Source organism: Triticum urartu, chromosome 2A (genome assembly GCF_056163025.1).
Source record: "Triticum urartu cultivar PI428250 chromosome 2A, HENAU_Tu73, whole genome shotgun sequence".
NCBI classification, from domain to species: domain Eukaryota; kingdom Viridiplantae; phylum Streptophyta; class Magnoliopsida; order Poales; family Poaceae; genus Triticum; species Triticum urartu.
Genome location: NC_141874.1, coordinates 28,724,017 through 28,749,480, shown reverse-complemented (window position 1 = coordinate 28,749,480; position 25,464 = coordinate 28,724,017). Strand labels below are relative to the sequence as shown.

Here is a 25,464-nt window from a genome sequence, read left to right as displayed (position 1 = left end):
AATTTGCGTCGGAATGCCGAGTGATTGCTGTAACCGTTAAACTCCTTCGGGCTTGATGCTTGAATACTTTTGATTTACTGCTTGGAACTTTAGTATTTATCTGAATTTGGTTTATTTCCGAATATGCTTGCGTTTTGCCTTCAAGTGGACTTTGTTCTCTGCTCGGAATAATCTTTGCGCTGGAGATGCAGCTCTGAGGTGGTGACTCCAGTCGACCAACGCTTCGTCGTCCTCGCGGATAGGGATCGAGCGCACATTGTACTTGTGGCGTACATTCTCTGCCTTCCATTGCAGCAATTCCAGTGTGGTGCCCAGCTTTTTCTTGTCACCTACGCAATTCGGGTACAACAATTTTTTGTGATCCTTTAACATGCGCTGCAACTTCTTCTTCTCCAAATCACTTGCGCAGTTTCTCTTTGCATTGGCAATGGCCCGACCTAGATCATCAACGGGCTCATCTGATGCCTCTTCTTCAGCTTCTTCCCGCATTGCCGGCTCAGCTTCTTCCCGCATTACCGGCTCAGCTTCTTCCCCCATTGTTGTATCATCGTATTCAGGGAACCCATGGCCAGGATAGCTGTCGTTGTCCTCTTCTTCTTCATTGTCTTCCATCATAACCCCTCTTTCTCCGTGCTTGGTCCAAACATTATAATGGGGCATGAAACCGGACTTAAACAGGTGGACGTGAATGGTTCTTGACGTAGAGTAATTGTGACCATTCTTACAGCGAGCACATGGACAAGGCATAAAACCATCCGCCCGCTTGTTTGCCTCAGCCGCAAGCAGAAAAGTATGCACGCCCTCAACGAACTGGGGAGAGCATCGGTCATCGTACATCCATTGCCGGCTCATCTTCATTACACAACACCGAATAGACCAAATTAATACAAGTTCATACAATTAATACAAGTTCATACATAAAGTTCATACAACATTAAATGCAACAAACAAATAACTCTCTAGCTAAAGCATTTAAATGCAACAACAAATATGATCAAGATCGCAACTAAGGTAACAATGGATCCAACAGCATAATGATACCAAGCCTCACTATCGATGGCATATTTTCTAATCTTTCTAATCTTCAAGCACATTTTCTCCATCTTGATCTTGTGATCATCGACGACATCGGCAACATGCAACTCCAATTCCATCTTCTCCCCCTCAATTCTTTTCAATTTTTCTTTCAAGTACTCGTTTTCTCTTTCAACTAAATTTAACCTCTCGGCAATAGGGTCGGTTGGAATTTCCGGTTCACATACCTCCTAGAAAAAATTTCTATGTCAACTTGATGGGCATAATTTGTCATAAACACGAAATGCAACTAGTTTTAAAAGAGAATATACATACCACATCCGAATCATAACAAGGACTAGGGCCGACGGGGACGGATATCAAAACCATGGCACTATATGTATAACAAACAACGTACGGGTAAGATAATTATACGAGTAACTATATATCCAAATCACACAAACATCAATTTTTATATAAAATTTCGTGAACAAGAGGCTCACCACAAGGTGGTGCCGGCGACGGGACGGTGCGGGCGATCGACGGTGGCTACGATGGAGATTTAGAAGGCACTAAGTAAACCACACCTACATATGCAAACTAAGTGTTATTTTTGACCTCAAATTGCATATAAATCAAATACTAGCACATATATATATCCTCCCAAATTACTAAACTCACAAATTAATCACTATATAAACCAATGCAAGAGCTAATCTAGCAATGAGAGATGAAAGGACAAAGTTGCTAACCTTTGTGATCATTTGAATGGATGAGGGCCTTCAAATCTTGACAAATTTTGGGCAAATTTTGTGACGAACTCGAGAGGAAGAAGGGAAGAACAGAGGAGAGGGAGAGGGGAAAGGGGGAAGAACAGAGTGCTGGTGGACGAAGGGTTTATATAGGACGACCTTTAGTACCGGTTCGTGGCACGAACCGGTACTAAAGGGGCTGGAGGGGCCCCAGTCTGACAACATCCTGCCACCACTCTCATTAGTACCGGTTCGTGGCACGAACCGGTGCTAAAGGTTCGCCACGAACCGGTACTAATGAAAGCGGCCCGGCTAGCCGTTGGAACCGGCACTAATGTATACATTAGTGCCGGCTCAAATACAAACCGGCACTAATGTGCTTCACGTTTGACCCTTTTTCTACTAGTGTGAACTCCTAGCACCAGCTCGCATGCGAGCAATTCAAGAGGAATTGGCGGCATTCTTTCTTGACCACGTGATCGCTGAAGACGGAGAATACTATGTGGACCATGAGTCCGTATGATTATATTTGTAAGAGATAATTATTGTATATATCTAGGCGGTAGTGTCGGATAGATATACGAGAACTTGTTGTTCGACCAATCTCTCGGAGAAGGAGAGGTGTTCGATATCACTTCTCTCTGTATGCATATATGTTCATAACGATCTTCTGTTTCCTTCGTTTGCTTACAAGCTACCTAGCGTGTCTAGTCCTCTCTATACGTATGTATAGTACGTAGCGTCGACCAAGCACGGACATAAGAGAGGACACTTCTCTCTATTAATTATAGCTAGTTAACACAATATATGAAACACCTAAATTAATCCCCCAAAACCCCCAACCCCCCCCCCTCTCCTTTAAAAAAAACAAAAACCCCAGGCACAGAAATGCTGACGCGTGGATGCCTATTGGTCCCGGTTGATGCCACCAACCGGGACCAAAGGGTCTCCTGCCTGGGCTCCGCGCACAGGCCACGTGGAGGCCCATCTGTCCCGGTTCTGGATTGAACCGAGACTAAAGGGACAGGGCATTAGTACCGACCCTTTAGTCCCGGTTCAGGAACCGGGACAAAAGGCCCTTACGAACCGGACAACAGGCCCTTTTTCTACCAGTGACTCAAGGTTTGAGTTACAATCCTTGCTACACAACTCGACACCATTCAATGATGCACACTGAAAGAAATTCATATCATACTTCTTTACAGATCAGGTGTACACGGATGTTAAAAAACAAATATATGTGGCTTGTTGGTTTGGGAAAGATCGAGTCAGATGGAACAGATGTTGAAAAACAAATGTAAATGGGCCAAGACTGTAAAATTACCTACTGTATGGTTTTGAATTCGTGGAACTTGCTAGATGGGATTTAAGGTCTCTTTGCAACACAGACAAAATAGTAGAAACTTCATATGTCAAATCTGTGGAGTTTTTGCTTACAAAATCCTTCGGATTTAGGAATGGACTTATGATTCATGCATTTCTAGAGAAAGCTCAACATGACCTCTAGCAAAACATTGAGAATGATACTTTTTACGAAGTTACCGCTGTTGGGCAGCATGGTGAATCATTTAGCTAGCAACAAACTCAATCCTTTGGCTATCGTTGACATGTGAGGCATTGGGATCTCGTCTACCATTCTACCATGCATTTTTATGTTCTATTCTACCACTAATTCAGCCTCCAAATTTTGTATAAATTGCTGTCTTAAGCACCAACCGGTCCAAATTATCTATTCTCTGCTGTTTTTTTATCTAGAGAATTGTTGTCTGATATGCAGGCTTACAACTGATGGAAATCAACAATAGCTGTGATGATGTGACGACAACAGAGAGAGACACTGCCAAATAAAAACCCGACCACTTTATTCAAAGTAAAATGACAGAAATTTAAGTTCACAGATCCTCGAGCAAGTACAGTAATTTTTTTCGAGCAAGTATAGTAATAGTAAACATTATAATTTATTTTCACAATTTTACACAACCATAATGTACTGAGACATGTGCTTAGCTCTGGAGTGTAGTACTACTCTTCTGCTTGCTTTCCTATGTAGAAAATAAATTAGAGACCATGTCATTCATGAACAATCACTTAATCACTAAGAATTGCAAAACAAAATAAATTATAACAGCAGGGAGCCAAGGGAATGATATCTTGTGTGCCTTGATTTTTTTTAATCATTACTTGTATTAGTGGAGGTTTAAGAGTTAAATCTTTGTTACACAACTAGACGATATTCAGTGACGCACAATGAATAAAGATCCAAGGCCATACTTTTACAGATGTTCAAAAACAAATGGAAGTGGCTTTGCAGGTACAGTGGGCTAAGACTAAACTTGAAACTGGTTTGGGAAATTTGGAGCCAGACGGAAGGCAGCGTAGTGTTGGAACGCCAATGCTCTTGCAACACTATAATTGCTTGGTTGAGCAGCTCCCAATAGCTTTGTATTGTCAGAAGACATGCAGCTAAGCAAATCACATAACATGACAGAAATATTTGCGAGTTCTTCAAGTTAAAAAAGAGTTGGAACGCCAATGCTCTTGTAACAGTATCATTGCTTGGCTGAGCAGTTCCCAATAGCCTTGTATTGTCAGAAGACATGCAGCTTAAGAAATCACATAACCTGACAGAAATATTTGCGAGTTCCTCAAGTGACATAGGCTTACTATAGCTACCAACATAAAAACACTCGCAGGTTCACTAAAAGAACAATTATACACACTCTGAACATTATGTCACAGTTACCTTCTACCTTCTGAAAGCAACAGTATGCAGCCTTCTCAACAGACCACAAAGAACATGAGGCAGACAAAATCCCCGGCTCTCCTTTTCCACAAATCCAAGCCACAATTACCAAGTCACACGAAGGAAGCAACATAACTTTTTCATATTTCCAACGCACCACTATTGGAAGGAAATACCATGCCAATTCCCTGCTGCTATTCCAAACCCAGCAGCGTTACACTAGAGTAACATGGACAACCCGAACATTACACTACAGTATACTGATTACAAACGCATCAGATCATTCAGAAACAATGAAGAATCAATGAATATACCAACACACCACAATAAGATATCGACATGAGCAACACAGAAGAAATACCACAGAAAAATGATAAGAACAAGATCATATAAACTACTGAAGTATCGATACCACTTATAACATAGGTAAACAGATAGACCTCAAAACTATTTATTCAGAGCCAACTAGGGCAAATCTAGCCTGTAAGGACCAGGATCAAGCGATGAGTACGCCCTGACACACACAGTCCAGGTGGTCTCTTGATTATTTTGTGGATGACTCTTGCACCAACAACAGTAAGCCACACCTTGGTTGGTTCATTGAATCCATGGATCCTTTTTCTTCAATCCCTTCCTGAAGCCAAGTTCATCTCTCTAAGATCAGATGTAATCCACATGGGAGCTGGCCAGCTTGACCAAAGCTGAGGAGACAAAAGTTCCTCCATGGAGTAGAAATTATCCAAGTTCATTGTTCCCATATCAGGGTCGCTGTTCTTCAATCCCATTGTCCGCATCACATTATCGTCTGTAAAGTAGGCATGATTTGCCCTGAGAGTGGGATATTCTTTGGCAGTGAGACAAGGAGATTGATTATGTCCAAGAAACAGCACATGGTCAGGCAAGCTGTTTATGCTCTTAAGTTTACTTCCCAAAGGATCAAATCCATACATTATATATCCCGTAGTGTTCCAAAATACAGATGATCCAGGATCAGGATCAAAATTATACTGGTCAATGATTCTCCAAATAAGAAGCAGATCACCCGATGGAGCTTGAACAATGTACGTGTAGCCAATGCCATATATGGAGTCCATTCTTATAATCATCTCCATTGTGATGACAGGCCCACTGAAATCGAAAGCATGAAGTTCTCCGGTTGTAGTCACCGCATACAACAGACCATCCTTGTAAGTGCAGTCGCTATATCGTTCATGAGGTGGCAGCCAAGTCCAGTTATCATCACCTACTCTTGCAAAAGAGAGCTGACACTTTGGATTATGGATGAGCACGACGATGTAGCTTCCCGTGGATGTATCAGGGAACACAAACGCCTTATAGTGAAGTTTGTGGCGCAGCTTGTCAATAGCAAAGATAGACGGAGAGTAAGGACTGGCATCTGTCCCAGTATGCCATGAGTACTCATACTTATGGACAGCACCGTGCTCATCAAAGATGGGCTTCACCTGCTCGATGGTGATCACCGACGGAAGAGCAATCTGTTCACATGTGATGGGATTGACAAGGTGCATCTCAGATCTGTCATCAACAGTCACCAGCCAACCATGTGATGACCCGATCAGACACCTAGTGCGGATAGGTGGCTCCGGGAGGGTCAACTTGTAGGACCTCTTCTCTGTGAGGCTGTAGAGGCACGCAACGCTCTCACCAGCGGATTCGGTAGTGTAGAGGAGGCATGGCGTCTGGGGGCATTTGTACTGCGCAAGGCTTCGGAGGCTGATATACGCGGGGCGCCAAGAGGAGCAGACAGAGCCGGTACGCACAAGGTCAGGGATCTCAAGGGTGGCAAAGATACCCAACAAGATGTCCTGAGGCAGCTCCGGCATGTTGCCCACTGTCGTCTTTGTCAGTACTCACTACTCAGCCTTTGAAAAACTCTGAAGATTAGAGAGCACAAATATGTCCAGTGTCCAGCTTTGGCAGCCTCAAGTGTATTATGCTGGCGACACTACAGGATTCGATGGGGGCAAAGTATGTCTACAAAGAGCAGGAGCTTCGGCCAAACTGACGAATTTCTTCAGTGAAAGTTGGACAGAAGAACAGCAGGCTGCTTGCAATACTTGCAGATCACCACGACGCCGCCGCTCCTAATTAAAGTAGGTTAATTAGATCCGAGTCCACGAACGACACACACGCAGAATTAATGGACTGAAACTCGACAAAGATTCGGAGTTTTGGTTGGCAAGCAAGGTCATAAGGAAGAACAGTAACCGGCGGCAGGCGAGACGAGGGGGTTAATCGGCCGGGAGATGGCAACGGCGAGCTGCAGGGTCAGATCGGTAGACAGTGAAGACGGAGATTCGCACCGTGTATAGGAGCAAGCTAGCTTTTTTTTTTTGAGGGTTTAGCCAAACTTTATTCATCAAAAGCCACATGGAGTGGGATACGGTTCGGATCATGGGGTTGGCCAAACCACACATGGCGCCCCTGACCGAGATTAAGTACATATTTGGCTAAACTATGTGCTTCAAAATTGGCATCACGACTTTCGTAAATGAAAGAACAAGTAAAAGTTGAAGCTTGAAGCTTTATCTCCTTGATAATGGCCCCGTAGTCTCCCATAGCTCCCCATTGATGTCGCCGATGGCTTGTTTAGAATCAGAGGAAATGACAAATTGATGGACGTTCAGGTCCAAAGCAAGAGCGAGAGCCTCTCTACATGCGATGACCTCCAAAGTAGCAGGGTCGTGGAGACCATGGATTGATAGGGCTGAGCTCCCCAAGTAGTTCCCGTCGCTATCCCGGCAGACTGCTACTGCCACTCCTCTTCGACCCGGTCGCACCTTGGCATCGACGTGTATCTTGCAGTGGCCATGTGGTGGTGCTTTTGGCCTTCTTGCTGTAGTAGCGCGAGCTGCTGGGTTGGCCCGAACCTCTCTTCCTCCTTCCCGAATCATCATCAACTCCTGAATAAAACGGACCACAAAAGAGTGTATAGCATGGGGGCTTTGGAAAATACCCTCATGGATGGCCTTTCTCCTAGCCGCCCAGATTGCCCATAGCGTGACCGCAAGTTTTATGAACAGCGGATGAGATAATGACTGCATGTGTGTGAATAACCATTGTTTCGCATTGGGTTCAGAGGTGGCTGCTATTTGCTGTCCGAGTTCTTCATCAACTAGTGCACACGTACACCTTGACATGGTGCAATCGACTAGAGAATGATTCCATGAATCTGGCGCCCCGCATATTCCGCATGCACTGGAGTCCGACATGTGCCTGTGTGCTCTTACATCATTTGTGGGTATTGAGTGCTGTGATAAACGCCAAAGGAACATTCTGACTTTTCCGGGGACCGCCGTCTTCCACAGCAACTTCCACTCCTTCTCCTCTTTGGCCGAATTAGACGGGCCGGCAGACCCCTCGAGCCACGCTTCCCTTCTCTGCCGGATTGCCACAAGCATGTTATATGCTGAACGAACTGTAGAGTTTCCTTTCTTGTCGAAAAACCAGCTCCAGAAATCGGGGATGTTTCTTGTGCATATAGGGATTTGTAGTATGATATTCGCATCCATAGGCATGAAGAACTCATTAACTTTTTGTGTGTTCCACTTGGCTGACGTTGAGTCAATCAACTCTGAAACAAGGGTGGGCGGATTCTGTGATATACATCCATAGGGGCGCATCATATCGCCCCGTGGCAGCCATTGATCTTCCCAGATCCTCGTGTCACCTCCATTGCCAATCCTCTTAATCAGACCCAGTTTTAACGTGTCTCTTCCTTCTATCATTGCCCTCCAAATTTGACTCGGGTGGTTTCCTAGGACCGCCTCAAGTATTGTTGTGTCTGGGTAGTAGATGCACTTCAGAATTCTGGCACTGAGCGATTCCGGGTTTTGTAGTAGTCTCCAGGCTTGCCTCGCAAGCATAGCCATGTTAAAAAGCTCAAAGTCTTTAAAGCCGAGACCCCCCATGCTCTTTGGTTGCGTCATTGTTTTCCAAGACACCCAATGTGGTTTCCGCTGTCCCTGTTTGGAACCCCACCAAAACTTCCTGATAAGCATGTTGAGGTGTTCACAAAGGCCCCTCGGAAGCTTAAAGCATGACATAGAATATACAGGCACAGCCTGAGCAACCGCTTTCACCAACACCTCCTTACCGGCCGCTGACATGGTATTTTCAATCCAACCCTGAATTTTACTCCATAATCGATCCTTCAAATATTTGAACGGCCCGTTCTTTGAAGAACCAATATCAGATGGCATACCCAAGTATTTTTCATTGAGAGTCTCATTTGGAACGTGTAGCAACGTTTTGATCTCCTGTCTTGTCCCATCGGGAACTCCCTTACTGAAAAAATAGATGATTTGGAGTGATTTATCCTCTGACCTGTAACTTGACAATAGATGTCCAAGACCAGGTTCACCTCGATTGCTCCCATACCATTTGCCTTGAAAAACAGCAGGCTGTCATCAGCAAATAAAAGATGGTTCACCGGAGGCGCCGAGGGTGCCACTTGTAAATCTTGCAAATTGGATGACTCACTTCTAGATTTTAGGAGGCACGAAAGGCCCTCTGCTGCCAACAAAAACAAGTATGGAGAGATCGGGTCCCCTTGTCTTATACCTCTGGTAGGGTTGAATTCCTCCAGTCTCTTGCCATTGAACATTACGGAAAATTTCACCGAAGAGACAAGACTCATGACTATTTGTACCCACCTGTCGTAAAGCCTAGCTTGAGCATTATAGCTTGCAGGTAGGACCATTCAACCCTGTCATAGGCCTTCATCATGTCTAGCTTCAGAGCACATGATTGATGTTTCTTCGCCTTATTCCTCTTCATGAAATGCAAACACTCATAAGCCGTGATGATATTATCAAGCAGACTGCTCTTCTGATATTATGTCAGGTAACACTACCTTCAGACGGTTAGATATTACCTTCGAAGCAATTTTATATAAAACATTGCATAAGCTAATAGGGCGGAATTGGGTCAGCATAGTTGGATTCTTTACCTTCGGAATCAGAACCAATATGGTCTCATTGATGCATTCAGCCGACTCACTTCATCGCCACATACCTCCCAGTGCCGCTGGAAGAAATGCGCTGGAAAACCATCCGGGCCAGGTGCTTTTGTCGGGAACATTTGGAACAGTGCCGTTTTGACCTCTGCATGTGTGTATGGTGCGTTTAACATGTCGTTCATCTCCGGAGTGACCTTGCATGGAACTGTATCGAGCACCTGCTGCATGTTTTGGACCCCTTCAGACGTATAGATATCTTTATAAAAAGTGTTTGTCGGGGCTTCCATCTGGATGGTATCTTCTGTCATCTCTCCATCCGGGCGTAGCAGAGCTTTAATCTGGTTTTTACGTCTCCTTCGGCTGGCTCGTAAATGAAAAAAGTAAGTGTTCTTGTCTCCGTGTACTAGCCAGTCCAGTCTAGCTCTCTGACGCCATAATATCTCCTCGCGGTGGTATAACTCTACCAATCTATCCGTCACTTTAACCTCTGCATGTGATGGCCCAGATCTCCCTTGGATCTCACGCAAAACTTGCAGCTGCTTTTTTAAAGAGTTGATCTCCTGGCGAATGTTCCCAAAGTGGCTGCGTTCCCAATCTCCCAGATCGCCAGAAAGGCTCTGCAGTTTTGTATTCAGTGCTTCCACTGTGTCTCCTTGGCTTCTAGCCCAACTAGCACTCACTACATTATTAAGCGTGGGGTCTCGCTCCCAGCATTTCTCATATCTAAATATCCGCGGGGCCCTCCTGCATGCATGCACGTCCTGCAACCGGAGCAAAATCGGTACGTGATCTGATGTAGCCGCCTGCTTGTGTTCTACTTCGGCTGTGGGAAAGGCCAAGAGCCATTCTGAAGTAGCGACCCCTCTATCTAGTCTCACTCTGGTGTATGTGCCTCCGGCTACTTTCTTTTCGAACGTCCAGTTGGAGCCTGAGTAGCCAATATCTGACAGGCCACATGTGTCAAGTGTGTCCCGGAATGCATCCATCTGAGCTTGACTTCTCTGACCGACTCCATCGTGCTCATGCGTGTGGAGGACTTCATTAAAGTTGCCAATGGCCACCCATGGTAGGTTGCTGACCCCCACTATGCCACGAAGCATGTTCCAAGTCTTGTATCGCTCATTCACCTGGGCCTCTCCATAGACAAAGGTGGCCCTGAACTGTGTTTCGGCAAGGTCTTTGATCGTAACATCAATGTGATATTCCGAGTAACCGATAACTTCAACTTTTATTTCATCTTTCCAAAAAATTCCAATTCCACCACTCCTACCAGAACTACTAATAGCATAACTTTTATTAAACCCTAGAGTACCTACTAGACTCTCCACTCTCTTGCCCTCTATTTGAGTTTCAAGGATACATAAGATAGAGGGGGCATGTGGCCTCGTGAGGTCACGAAGCTCGTGAACTGTCGCGGGTCTGCCAGCCCCGCGACAATTCCAAGTTAAGATACTCATTGCGCCTGGCGCGACCCCCCTAGGAGGCCCGCCTTACGCGCATCAGGGTTTGTTGCTAAATTCGAACTCTTCGTGTCTTGCTTATCGTTCGGTGCAGTCTTTGGCCTCTTGGGGTCTTGCTTGGATGGGCCTAGCGGCATGGTAGCTGGTGGAAGAGCCAAAGCATTGTTCGCTGCGGGTGGGATATGAGCCCCGCCACTTATCCTGAGGACCGCTTGGGCAGCGTCTCTCTTTCTGTTGGCTTCGGCATCCTCCATTGTTGTGTCATCTAGCGGGCCCTCAAAACCACCAGTGCTATAGATCTGGGCTGCTCCCCGCCCTGCTCCACGACCTGATCTACCTCGCCCTCTGTTTCCTCCGGATCCTCTTCCTTCGCCCGGCCCTCGGCCTGGTCCCCTGAACCACGAGGCTTTAAGATCTTTGAACACAAGTGTCGCCGGGGGGTGAATCCCGTCCCCGCACTCCTTGAACAGATGCCCAAGATAACCACACACTGCGCACCAATCTGGTAGTCTTTCAAATTTGATCCTGAAAAGAACTCTCTGTAGGACATCTTTCTTCTTGATCACAAGCGAAACTGCGTTCTTCAAAGGTTTTGTTACATCTATGCGCACCCGAACACGGGCAAAATTTCCTTCAAAGTCATGTGACTTAGGTTCGGCAAAGATATACTCTCCCACCGTGGCAGCAAGGGCCTTGGTCTTGGAGAAAAAACCATCGGGGAGGTCATGAATTTGCATCCATATATCTATCTTGTTAAGCTCAATCGTCGAGGGCTTAGTATAGCCGTCATAGGGAGCCAAGATCACCGCTTTTCCCTTGAAGGTCCACGGCCCCCTCCTCCATCACACGTTCCCAATCGCCTAGGCACGTGAACTGCTGAGTATAGAGATTATCTTCTAGCGGCCTGATTTTCACCTCTTTAGCTAGATCCCATGCAATCCTCATGTTCTTATAGAACCAATATTGGCTATAGGGTTTCTCCGTATGCACCCGTGCTATGGCCATCCATCGGGTCGCCTCGTCCTGCAGCTCCTCGTCATCCACCATCACGTCCTGGAGATCATCCTCCTTCAGTCCTAATTCCTCCATCAGTGCCTCCAGATCGGACACAGCCGTGCCGGATCCTGACGCCCCATCATCCATGGTTCTCTTGCCCGAGAAGCTCTGATCCGCGGGCGGTATGGTCCCCATCAGATCCAACACGCCCCGCTGCTCGGGGGGTGCGAGCCCCACGATCACCGGCGAGGGGAAGGTAGCGGGGTATAGTAGTCTCTATGGTGGGAGCGTCGAGCGTCGCCGCCGAGAGGAGGTGGAACCCTAACGAGAGGGGATACGCCTGAATGGAGCAAGCTAGCTACGCGTCGCCGGCGGCGATGGCGACTGGAGGCTGCGCTCGGCCGCTCCTTCGTGGCGTCAATGGGCTCAGGCCACCATGGTCATATATCTCGCTGAACGGGCGAGGGAGATGGACCGGCCCACGAGCGCGGGAGGCCACAGCCTCTTTTTCCTGTTTTGTTTTTACGTTTTCTGTTTTCGTTTTATGCTTTATTTTGTACTTTTGTTTATATTTGAAAATATTGTAAACATATATATTACATAAAACACTCTACAAAAAAGTATATGCGTATAGAAGTTGAACAAGCATTTGTAAAATGTTGAACAAGCATTCGGAAAATGTTGAAAATGTACAGAAAAATTGTTGCTCATCTATTAAAAAAATGGTCAATTTTTCGATCATGTATATAAAAATGTTAATCAAGAATTTGAAAAAAATGTTGAACAAATATTTTAAAATTGTTAATCAAGCATTTAGGATATGTTAAATATGTATAGAAAATATGTTGACTATGTAATAAAAACGTAATTAAAAAATTGATCATGTATATAAAAATGTTAATCAAGCATTTGAAAAAAAATGTGAGAAAGTTTTTGGAAAATGTTAATCAAGGATTTAAAAAATATTAAACATGTATAGGAAAAATGTTGACCATGTATTCAAAAATATTAATCTTTTTATTTGAAAATTGTTAAGCAAGCATCTTCTATATTTAAATAGATAGCCCCCACTAACCTATTTCTCTCTAGATGCAAATAAGCCACTTCATCATCCAACATACATGAAGAAAGGCCCACCACAACATGTAACCATGCATCATAAAAAGCCAACTCAACATGCAAATATGCATGGGAATTTACATTCTATTATGATGTTTATACTATACAATAACCAAACACCACAAATCATAACTATTTTCATTTTTATTTCAAATTATCACTCTACATATTCATGCTCCATACAACCAATTCTTACTGAATATATTGCAAAACATTCCCGCAACAACGTGTCGGGTATCATCTAGTTTAGAAAAAAAAGAAACACTTCCCATCACCCAGCGTATCGCAGCGGACGCGTCTGCCACTTTCCCTGCATGACATGCATCCAATGATGGCCCGCATACCCTCGTTCGTCGAACATGCTTCTGCAACAAGGGCTATGCTTCTGAAACATATGCGGTGTTGCAATGCTCTACGACGGGTCTATATTTTTGCAATAAAACCTCTGTTGCGGAATTATTCTGCAACAAGACCTCATTTGTAAAAATTGCAACAAAAGCTCAGTTGCAATAAATATTGCAGAAAAACAGTTGTTGCAAAACAAATTCTGCAACAGGACTTGTGTTGCAGAAATATTCCGCAATAAGACCCATGGTGCAATGGTGGAGGCATGCTCGGGCGCTCGATGTGGCAGATCTAACGGCTTATGACCCGACTGATCTTTTAAAAAGAAACAAGTTACAAATGTATAGAAATTATTCACCAACTGGAATTATACACTACGAAATAGCAAAAGATCAGACTAATTCACGTAGCACAACCCTTAAAAATGTTTAAAAATGTATAGAAAAAATATCGACCATGTATTCAAAAAATGTTAAGAAAGCATTTGAAAAATGTTTAAAATGTGTATGGAAAACATGTTGATCATATATTAAAAAAATTCTATTGGAAAAATCTTAAACATGAGTGAGTAAAATACTGTTGACATATACAAAAAATGTATAATGAAAACCAAAAGAAACAAAGAAAACGCAAAAAGAAACAAAATAAACAAAAGGAAAAAAGAAAAGAAAAAATAAGTCTTAAGAAAACAAACTAAAAAATGAAAACCAGAGAGGAGAAAAGAAAATAAACAATAGAAAACGAAAAAAGGATTTTTTTTTGAAAGAATGGAGAAGAAATAGTGGAAACACCGACTCGTTTGGACTCAAGTAGCACCGCCTTACTACTCAATCAAGAACCTAGGCAAAGCCTACTGGGTAGCTCTCCACTTGCTTGAAACAAGAAGATGAATATAGCTCTCGCAACCCTCATATCTAGCCCATACATGAGACGCATATAGGGACGACCCAACGTGTCCGCCATATCAGACTAACGGGTAAGACGAGGGCCCTAGCCTCCCCCATCCCCCCCCCCCCTCTCCTCCGGCTGTATGGCATGGTTCGACAAAAAATAATGTACTATAAATTGCTGACACCCAAGCGTCTGGCAGAGATCGCAGCTAAGATGTGCGCCCCTCTAGAGTGTCACATCATCGAGATGCGAGCCAAAGAGGTATGTTGTGTCGCTCATATTGCAATGAAGGAGGGGGAGTTGCCGAAGAAGGTGGTCATGGAGGACATGGAGGAGTAGGCGGAGTAGGTGTCGGGGCCTGGAGGTTGAGCCTAGCGGATTTGGCATGGAAGAGGCCGAGGTAGAGTTCCAACACGCTGAAGTCGCAGAGGCGGTAGAGCAAGCTGTCATCCTCGACTCGATCCAATAAAAGCGAGAGGTGGCAGCGCACAAGCGCCGTATCCACCGCGTCGATGTGAGGCTGGAGCGGCTCTTCACAGGTCTTGACAACTACGTGGAGGAAGATAATCCAAAGTTGCACCCCACCGCCAATGAACAAGAGCTAGGCCAGTGCGTCTGGCACAGGGACCATCTAGATATCCGAAGATTAGTATAAATAGGACCTCGAAAAAAAAGATTAGTATAAATAGGGTAGGTTTCTTTCAAATGTAGCTCATTTTATCTATGTGTATATGAACTATGTGTCATGAAATTTACGTTGCATGGATTAGTATGAAAATAGGGCTTTGCAAATGGGGGTTGTGGTTGTAGATCCAGGAAAATGAGGGGTGATCAGTTCCTACTTGCGGTTGTGGTTGTAGATGCTCTTAGGGAAGATGTTGTTGGGCGCGCGGGCACCCACAAAGGCCGGCGAAGGCAGCAGGTAATGGTTGGGGCCAATGATGGCGAGCGGGAGTGGCAGCGGCAGTGGTGAAGCGTCACGGGCTCGACCCATGATGTTTTACTTCTCGTGTCGTTGTTGCATGTACCGATGTTTAAGGCAGTGTATAGGAGCTTGGGCAAGTGAACCCCTGATATTCTTTACTTTGTCATCCGGGGCCACAATGCCAGTGGATAGATAGCTGATAAGTAGTCCACCAATGGAGCATGCAGGTAACCTATCGTCATGTCTCATCGTGTCTCCTTTCCCCTCTCTTCTGAAAGCTTCGCAAAGCCTCACAGCCCCTCTCATCCCTTCCTCATGGGGCGTTGCGAGTGGGGGAGGTGGTTGGATTGAAACGCAGTTGTAGATAGTAGGGCTATATTTAGGTGTAGATTGCATGTGAGTTGATGTCCTACAGTGCACATAACTAGTGGAAGTGTAAGTTTAGGAAGTATTATCCCAATTTCATATCGTGTCAACGAAGAGTGTATGCAAGTGTTACAATGAGTTTCCTAGTCACACTCGAGGTGTCACTAGTCATGTGAATTACTAGATTGGTATCTGCAAAACTTGGAATGGTTATGGTGAAAATGAAGAGTTGCTAAAGGAAGCTAGGATAAGGAGAAATAAAGTATTGTAAGTAAATAACGTAAAGTAGATGCAAAAAGGCTCAGTTCAAGACAAACAATAGAAGTGCCTTCTCCGGCGGTAATTTGGTGTTAACTATCGTATAGGATGTTCAGTAGGCGAGTCACCATTTAATAACTAAACTCTTGTCAGGATTGCTTGACTGTATTGTCTTGTCCTCCGTTACCATTACCACTGGTCGGCTCAACAATTAAGATCTTTAGATTGGACCAACGATTTAGGTGTTGTGCCTTCTGATCAGTTGACTCCCATAAGGTGTTGAAATTTCAAAGGTTCAACAAAGAGTGATAACAAATTTAAAATAACATTAGGTTTGCATAAGTACATAGTGTTAATGTAAGCTTATAGTACATTCTTAGAGCATCTATAGTCGGAACCCCCAGATCTGCCGCAAATGCTCGGGCGGGCTGCCTGGTCACTAACTGGACGAAAAACAGCACCCAACTGGGTTCTCCACACTCGGCCCAAATGCCTGGACTGACCGGCACTCACCATATCCAGCCCAAATCTGGGGCAGATATGAGGACGCCCAGACGTGGCTACCACGTTGGACTAGCCGCTAGTGCTTGCGCCAATTCGCCCATACCCGTCCCCCTCCTTGTCCGACTAGTCCACAACTGAACGCCACCCCATGTTCATTATTTCTAGGTCATCCATGAATTCGCCATGGAATGATGTCTACGAGAACTCGTATGCAGATGTATTCTCTTTTGTTGTAAAAGTATATTCAAAAGTAAGACAACAAAGGGTAAGTGGGAAATTAATTTAACTTAAAAACTCTCTCTCAGAGTGAGTAGGGCCATTAATGGTCGCTTTGTGAAGGGTACGAACTGAAGCGGGCATTGATCGCTATACTGAGAGAGAAGCTTACCGCCTTCCGACAACACGACTAGAATAACCCCTAACCCCCCCCCCCCCCCCTCCCTCGGCTCAGCATAGATGTTTACATCCACACTAGAAACCCCCAACCCGCCGGGCCTGGAATTTTGTATATCTGTGTGCACTGTTTGACCAAAATGATCGACCTGTATATGTTTGCATGTATTTGGTGTTTTGAAAATAGGGTTTGTGGTTGCAAATGACAACATTTAAGGCCCACCCGGTCATTGTCCGCGGGCGCGGGCGCAGACACGTAGGGACCTGGATTAGGCAATTTCGGTTGTAGATGCTCATTTATTTAGGGGTACCGCGGGCGCATCCGTAGGATTTGGCAATTTCGGTTGTAGATGCTCATTTTTTTAGGGGCAGTTATAGATGTTCTTAGTGCTTGTTTGTTGTTGTAATGACGAACTTCAAAGGAATGAGGACATATAATAAATATTAATAAAGTATACAGCCCGCTCAATATTACCGCTGAATGATGATATTTCTTAAGAGCATATGATTTGTACGGGGATTTTTTTTGCAGACACCGAATACATATCCTTTTTAGTTTTCATCTATCCTACCTAAATCTTGACTGCTATACAATTTATGCCAAACTTTTTCTATGATTAGTACACAACATCCAAAGCCTCATGCTCCAGCACTAATTGACTTTCCGGCTACAAAAAGGACGGAATCCTCTTCGGTATGAAATAATGGGTAAACGAGTTCCAAAAGGGATACAACTTTGCATGCTGACTTCATTGGACACATTCAGGGTGTGGTAAAGATTTGAGATCGTTACGGCAAAAACATGATGCACATAATGTTCAAATTGGACACTCTCCTACGAAGGGAAATGGTCGAACAAAAACCGCCTTCTTACACAAACATTCATGTTTTTAAAATAATTTTAACCTCGAACTTTTTCTACAATTAGTACACATCATCCAAAGCCCAATGCTCAAATTTGAGACTATTCTAGGCTTAATAAATATGATTTTCTTAGAAATGTTTGGACATAACTTATGTGTGGGGCTGCTCTTAGTGCCTTCCACAGCTAACTTCTGAATATTTCAAATTATGTTGGCGCGGGTTTACCAAAATATTCTTTGGCGGGCACAAGCTTCACCCGCAACAATTGCGGCATAAACCGGTGGTGGGCAGGACTTGTGTGCCCGCCACTGGTAGCTTTCATCATGCGGCAAATTTGAAAGAGTTTACGCGTGACAGATAAATATTTCTTCCCGCCACTGATGTGTTGATTGCAATGGTGGGTGTGCGTTGTTACCCGCCACTGCTACGTTTTCAAAATAGCAATGGCGGGTTCCTGGCCGCACCCGTCACTAATTTGAGGCCACATATAATCATTTTCCAAGTAGTGTGCCGCTGCGCTGAGAAGGTTGTGTCACTCGGCCTATCGGCGGGACACGACGTAGTTCAAGAGGGTGAAATGCGGCTAGGAGGTGGACCTTGCCCATAGAGTGGCGGTCCTCATCTCCTTGAGGTGGGCTGGGGTGCTAAATGTTAACCCCTCTATTTCTAAATATAATCCTTTTTAGAGATTTTAATGAAGACATATTTTAGAGTGTAGATTTGCTCTTTTTGCTTCGCATGTAGTTTGTATTGGAATATCTAAGAAGGCTTCTATTTAAGAATGCAATACATTTTTAGTTGCCTTGGCTATCGTACCACCATCTTGTTCCAGCCTAGAGATTTTCTTCTTTCTATATGTTACCATTCGCGATCGGATGAAAATAGTTGGCAGTATTATCCTGTTCCTGGACGTGCCTAATCTTCACATGAACCAGTTAAATTTCTCCTCACCTAGGACTTTAGCAAGTTGTCCGTGTGCCCCCCTTTTAGAAACACAGTTGCTTGTGCGTAGAGGGTTCTCTGCTTCACATTTAAACTATCGTTTGGAGCGAGCAACTTATCCTTTCTTTTTCAAACACTCCGCCATATATTAATGTGAGTGCACCTTTTATTCTCTTTAGATCACTAATAGGCAACCTATTCATAAAAACCTCCCATTCGAATCTGCTAGAAAAAATGTTGTATTGCCAACATGCACCAGTGCCTAAGATTCCATCAGAGGCTGAGTGTTTTTCTATGGGCACTCGGTAAAGCAATACTTTACTGACCGAGGAAATATTCGAGAAAAGCTTGGCATTCGGTAAGAAAAAAGAATGACAGACAGCCAGAACAAAGAATGGGAAATAGTATGCTAATTGTACTAGATTTGCCTATTGTCCAGGCGCTAGCCTAGCAGCCATTTGTGTCTAGGGTTTGTGAGTGCCCTGCCTGCAACACTTGGCAAAGGCTGTCGGGTGGTGTGCCAAAAATACTCGAGATAGGAGGACGTGCCATTACACCATCTTCAACCGCGGTGAACAGGGACACGTGTCCACCAGTTTGCTGAATTTTTTACTTTTCCATGCACTCGGCAAAGTTAAGGCTTGGCCGAGTGTCCTGCATTTGTCGAGTATTTTTCACGTGCACTCGACAATGACTTGGTCAGTCGGCAAACACATTGATTCCGGTAGTGTTGTGGTTCTAAGTCTGATAGTAGAATGAGGGGTAGGTATGTAGAGGCAAGATCCTATCTATGAAGGAGTTGTACACGTGAGTTTTACGAGTTCAGGTCCTTCTCGGAGGAAGTAACAGCCCTACGTCTCGGAGCCTGGAGGCGGTCGACTGGATATATGCGTGTGAGTTACAGGGGGTGCGAACCCTTGTCTCGGAGGAGGGGGTGGCTTATATAGAGTGCGCTAGGACCCCAGCCAACCCATGTTACAAAGGGTTCAATGTACATTAAGGCAGGGCGTTACTGGTAACGCTAGTAATAAAGAGATATAAATGATCTTTAAGGTTACAGAGTGAATGACCGACCGTTGCCATCCTGAGTGACGTTAGGCCTTCTACACTCCGAGTGGTTTCTTGTATCGTCGAGTGTCTTCAAGACTGTCGAGTGGAACATAGCTTTATGGTCGAGTGGACGATGATTTTTCTTCGACTGCTTCTGGTTCTTTTAGAGGTGTCCTTGGGGAGGGTATCTTGGACAGATCCATGACCCTGCCCTAGGTGCATAGCTTCGTCATTAGCCCCCGAATGGATCAGGGTTTGAGTGAGGAAGGAGTTGAGAACACTTCCGACTCATTCTTCGTGCTATGAGTATATCTTGCTCTGGATCAATGAACTGAGGAGATAATATCAACTTCTTTTTCAGTCGCCTTAGTCCATTCTTAGTTTTCGTCGAGTGAACTTTCACGGTAGAGTTTCGAATGATATGTGGAGGATGTTTTCAGTCTGACAAGTTGCTCTGCTCTCTATGGATTTCGCGGGATTCGAATTTTGGGAAGCACGCCAGACGGGCGGGGCCGTGGTAATCGGGGCGGATTAGGCAGGTCGCCTCAATCCCCGCGCCACATTTTTCGCCATGTATTGCGCGCGTGACTGTTGCAGGATTTGTTTAGATCGTCTGGGCCTACCAGTCAGTCACTCGAAGAATGACCTTATAAAAGGCACCGGACCGGGTCTTTGCACAGCGCGCTCCCATTTTCTTCCTTCTTCCTCAGACTTCTCTGCCGCGCTCGCTTCTGCTCTCGGCGTCGCAACCTCGTTCGGACTCGATCCGCCGCCATGGGGAAAGAGAAAACGGTGGCGTTGGAGCGCGCGAAGAAGGCGACCGCGAAGGCGAAGGGCAAGAGGACCAGTCGGGGCGGATCGTCGTCAAGATCCGGCCTGCCGCCGGGCTGGATCCAGGGCGACTGGATCCGCTCGACGATCAGCCAGGACGACCTCGATGATCTGGTGGAGGGGGGATTGATCCCCTACAAATCGGCGCGGCTCCCGGGCAACGAGACCGAGCCGCAGCTGCGGGAGGGTGAGTGTGTTCTCCTCGCCACTCATGTCGACCGCGGGTTTTCTTTGCCTCCCCATCCTTTCTTTCGTGGCTTTCTGAACTTCTCCGGGGCTCAACTCCACCACTTCACTCCAAACACCATAGTCTATCTGGCTGCTTTTGTGTCGATGTGTGAAAATTTCTTGGGTTGTCGACCGCACTGGGGTCTCTTCAAACACATCTTCACATGTCGCTCCCAGTTGGTCAAGGCCAACCCGAGTGACGAGAGGACGCACGTGATCCAGATGTGCAGGGGCCTTGGTATCCAGATGAGGAATAAGAGTACCTTCCCAACGATGATCCTTCCCGACTCGGTCCGGGACTGGCAGTCAACTTGGTTTTACTGTAAGGACCAGCCGACCCCGGGCCAGTCGACTGGACTTCCTCCCTTTTCCCTAGCTCGAGTGGAGAAGCCCTCCTCCTTGAGGGTGGTCCCAGAAGAGAAGGCGCAGGTCAAGGTGTTGGTCGAGCGGGTCATCCAACTTGTCCGCGACGGGGTGACTGGGATGGACCTGCTGGAGGTCTTTCTCAGTCGACGCATCCAACCGCTTCAGGCCCGTGACCATCCGATGTGGATGTACTCGGGACTCGAGGACTCCACTCGGATCCACCCGGAGGACGTTAGTGAAGACACCTTGGAGAAGTGGCTGAGGGGAATCACTAGCAACAAAGACAATCCCCGGGGGTCTAGGAGGGTGATTCCATTCGACCACTCGCGCCAGCCGGAACAGGTATGATTCTGCTTTGCCAAGTATCTTCCCGATTCACTGTGTGACACCTTGTTGATGGTCGACTATATTTCTTTTGCTCGTTGTCTTTTCAGGCTCTCATTGATATGTACTCGATGCCCAATGGAGTGCAGGGGCAAGACGTCGAGGAAGGAGCGAGCGGGGCGAGAGCGGCGAGTGGCACTCGGATGCCGAGGAGGACGAGGAGAGGGACGACTCGACTGATGACGAAGAGGTCGACTCGCCTCCTCACAGAGAGAGGAGATCCAAGCATGCTCACGACCCGGAGAGCACCCCGGACCTGGCGACCGCGCCGACTGGGCAATCTTCGAAGCGCCCCCGGACGTCTTCCCCAGCACCGATTGAGAAGGCCCCGAAGCAGCTCAAGGTCGTGCCGCCTCCAGCACCAAAAGCACCGAAGGCCACCTCCTCCAAACCGCCAAAGGCTTTACCCAGGATCAAAGTGACCGTCCCCGCCATCTCCGGATAATCATCTGACCTGTTCTTTTTGTCGACTCGAGCAACAGAACGTGACCGACTGAGTGCGCACGTTTGCAGTGCTGCTACATCAGGAACCTCTTCTTACCAGTACTGAGACGAGGAGATGGAAGACGTGGTTACCTCCAACCCAGGTAAAAACTCTTATGATCTTGTTCTTGATTACTTGGTCGATTGAATTCGAGTGGTTTATTTGGGGTCGACTGATCTTCCCTGCAGCTCCACCCAATGTCATCGATCTCCCAGACAACGATGAAGATGTGGCTCCTAAGCCCAGAAAGAGTAAAAAGGTAGCAGCTGGCAAGGCGTCTCAGCAGGGACCAATGACAACACCAACCATCCGTCAATCTGAAGACGCGGGCGGGGCCTCTGTAACTTTCGCTGTACCCTTGTCGAGTGAGCGCCCCGTACCGTCAACTGTACCGCTGATTCCTTCCGTCGTCCCATCTCACGTCCCGGAGGTCCAAACTGCTGCACCTGGGTCGTCTGCCCTCTTCTTCACCAGCTACCCTGTCCCGGAAAGCCAGTCGAATGCGGCTGCGGAAGCCATCCGTCAGGCTAACATGATGATGGAGCGGATGAAGACGGTGCACGAGAATAGCAAGGCTGCTTATGACGCCAGCGCTGCTTTCCGGGCCAATGTCCAGGTACGTAAACTTTCGACTGACCTTGTTCTGTCAGGATATGCTATCTGAAATATTCTTTTCCATACAATCTCCTGTTGTTTGCGTCGAATCTGTACACCCACTGGGTGTTTTCTTGTCTTTGGTATTTGCGCTCTTCCACTCAGTCTGGGCGAGTAGGATCTGAACCGGTGGGGGCACGCTAAGTGCACCCACTGGGTGTAGTCCCCGAGACCACAGTCGACTGCTAGCAGTCGACTGGGGTCTGAGTTCTTTTTTCCTTTCGTTTCTTCCACTCGACCTGGGCGGACCGGTCGAATGGGATCTGAACCAGTGGGGGCACGTCAAGTGCAACCACTGGGTGTAGTCCCCAAGACCGCGGTTGACTGCTGGCAGTCGGCCGGGGTCTGAATAGTTTTTTTTACTTGATCCGTGCGGACCGGTCAAGTTGGGTCTTAATCAGCGGGGGCACGCCAAGTGCACCCGCTGGGTGTAGTCCCTGAGACCGCAGTTGACTGCGTGTAGTCGGCTGGGGTCTAAGTGAACTCTTTAAGTTTTGTCCACTCGGAAGTAAACAACCTTTGATCGTGTCGATTGACATGTCTTTTGCCTTCTGCAGAAGTCTTGTACTCTCATTTCCAAGTTTGCTGAACTTGAGGAGAAGCAGAGGCAACTCAAACTCGACTTGGAGTTGACCCGGCAGAATCTGAAGAAAGCTCAAGATGAAGCTGCTGGTATGGAAGGTAACTGCCTGTCGACTGTCTTTTTAAAACATTTCTTCGAACTCTTGTCTGATCCGATTTCTTCTTTTGCAGAGAAAATGAAGTTGGCTCTGGAGAAGAAGGACTCGGACCTCGCCGCTGCGTAGAAGGAAGCCCAAGATAAAACTGCCCTTGTAGACCAGAAGCTGGCTTCAGTCGGAGCACTGGAAGGGGAGGTGAACAAGCTAAAGTCCTGCCTCAATGAGTCTAACCGAGAAGTGACTAATCTGAAGAAGGACAAAATTGTCCTGAACGAAAAGTTGGAGTCTGTGGTCCACAAGAGGAATGATACGGAAGCTTATCTAAGAACTCTTGCCAAGAAGCTCTATCTCATGCTGGAAGGTACTCCTTTTAAACTGATTGTGTTGACGTTTGCAAATGAATCTTGTCCTGTCGACTCGCTAATTTTTTGACTGCAGAATTCTGCCAAGAATTTGATGAGGAAACTGGAAGGGTCGAGACAGGTCTGGACCCTATCGCTTCTCCAGTTTGTGACAAAACTACAATGAACGTGCTCTGACTGGAGTCTCGTGTCGCTGGCGTCACAAGCTACCTCGCGCGTTTGAAGGAGGCAGTCTCACGAGTCGACTCATTGCTCTGGCCAAGGGCGACGCTTCAAAATGACCTGGAATCCCAGATGGCTCGACTCAACGAGATCCCTGACCGAGTGCAAGAATGGAAGAAGTCCTCCGCCCGGTGTGGTGCTGACGTGGCGCTGTCCTTGGTGCGAGTCCACTGCAAGGAAGCTCGTGAAGACAAGCTGGCAGCGATCAAGGTCGCTAACACCAAAAGGCATGACTTCCAGTCCTTCATGGAGACTTTCATCGCTGCTGCCACTCGGATCGCGGATGGGATCGACTTGGACGAATTCGTCGAGCCTGCCAGCCCTCCTCCTGCCGAGTGAACAAACTTATGAGATTTGAATCTGCCTTAAATTTGCGTCGGAATGCCGAGTGATTGCTGTAACCGTTAAACTCCTTCGGGCTTGATGCTTGAATACTTTTGATTTACTGCTTGGAACTTTAGTATTTATCTGAATTTGGTTTATTTCCGAATATGCTTGCGTTTTGCCTTCAAGTGGACTTTGTTCTCTGCTCGGAATAATCTTTGCGCTGGAGATGCAGCTCTGAGGTGGTGACTCCAGTCGACCAGCGCTTCGTCGTCCTCGCGGATAGGGATCGAGCGCACATTGTACTTGTGGCGTAGCTCCGAAGGAGAAGGTTGCAGCCGACCTGCACCTCGTCGTCCTTGCGGATAGGGATGGAGCACACATTGTACTTGTGGCGTAGCTCCGAAGGAGAAGGTTGCAGTCGACCTGCGCCTCGTCGTCCTTGCAGATGGGGGTGTGTTTCGAACTTAGGCGAGTACTAGACTACAGCTAAGCCCCTGAGTGGGAGGGTTGCTCTCCACTCAGTAGGATTTTTTCAAACTTAGGCGAGTATCGGACTGCAACTAAGCCTCCAAGTGGAAGGGTTGCTCTCTACTTGGTAGGATTTTTCATACTTAGGCAAGTACTGGACTGCAGCTAAGCCCCCGAGTGGGAGGATTGCTCACCACTCGGTAGGATTTTACAAACTTAGGCGAGTACTGGACTGCAGCTAAGCCCCTGAGTGGGAGAACTTAGGCGAGTGCCGGACTGCAACTAAGCCCCCGGGTGGGAGGATTGCTCACCACTCGGTAGGATTTTACAAACGTAGGCGAGTACTGGACTGCAACAAAGCCTCCGAGTGGGAGAACATAGGCGAGTGCCGGACTGCAGCTAAGCCCCCGAGTGGGAGGATTGCTCACCACTTGGTAGGATTTTACAATCTTAGGCGAGTACTGGACTGCAGCTAACCCCCGAGTGGGAGAACTTAGGCGAGTGTCGGACTGCAGCTAAGCCCCCGAGTGGGAGGATTGCTCACCACTCGGTAGGATTTTACAAACTTAGGCGAGTACTGGACTGCAGCTAAGCCCCCGAGTGGGAGAACTTAGGCGAGTGCTGGACTGCAGCTAAGCCCCCGAGTGGGAGGATTGCTCACCACTCGGTAGGATTTTACAAACTTAGGTGAGTACTGGACTGCAGCTAAGCCTCCGAGTGGGAGAACTTAGGCGAGTGCCGGACTGCAGCTAAGCCCCCGAGTGGGAGGATTGCTCACCACTCAGTAGGATTTTATAAACTTAGGAGAGTACTAGACTGCAGCTAAGCCTCCGAGTGGGAGAACTTAGGCGAGTG

The 25,464-nt window shown here is 46.6% G+C and overlaps 1 protein-coding gene across 1 annotated transcript; it reads right to left on the bottom strand.

Annotated features, from left to right (window-relative positions):
* Positions 1–5,132: 5,132 nt before the first annotated feature.
* On the bottom strand, positions 5,133–6,554 carry LOC147983148 (F-box only protein 7-like). The gene has a single exon (XM_087539453.1). The coding sequence runs from the start codon at positions 6,351–6,353 to the stop codon at positions 5,133–5,135; it is 1,221 nt and encodes a 406-aa protein (XP_087395579.1). The 5' UTR covers positions 6,354–6,554.
* Between the last annotated feature and the right edge of the window lie 18,910 nt (positions 6,555–25,464).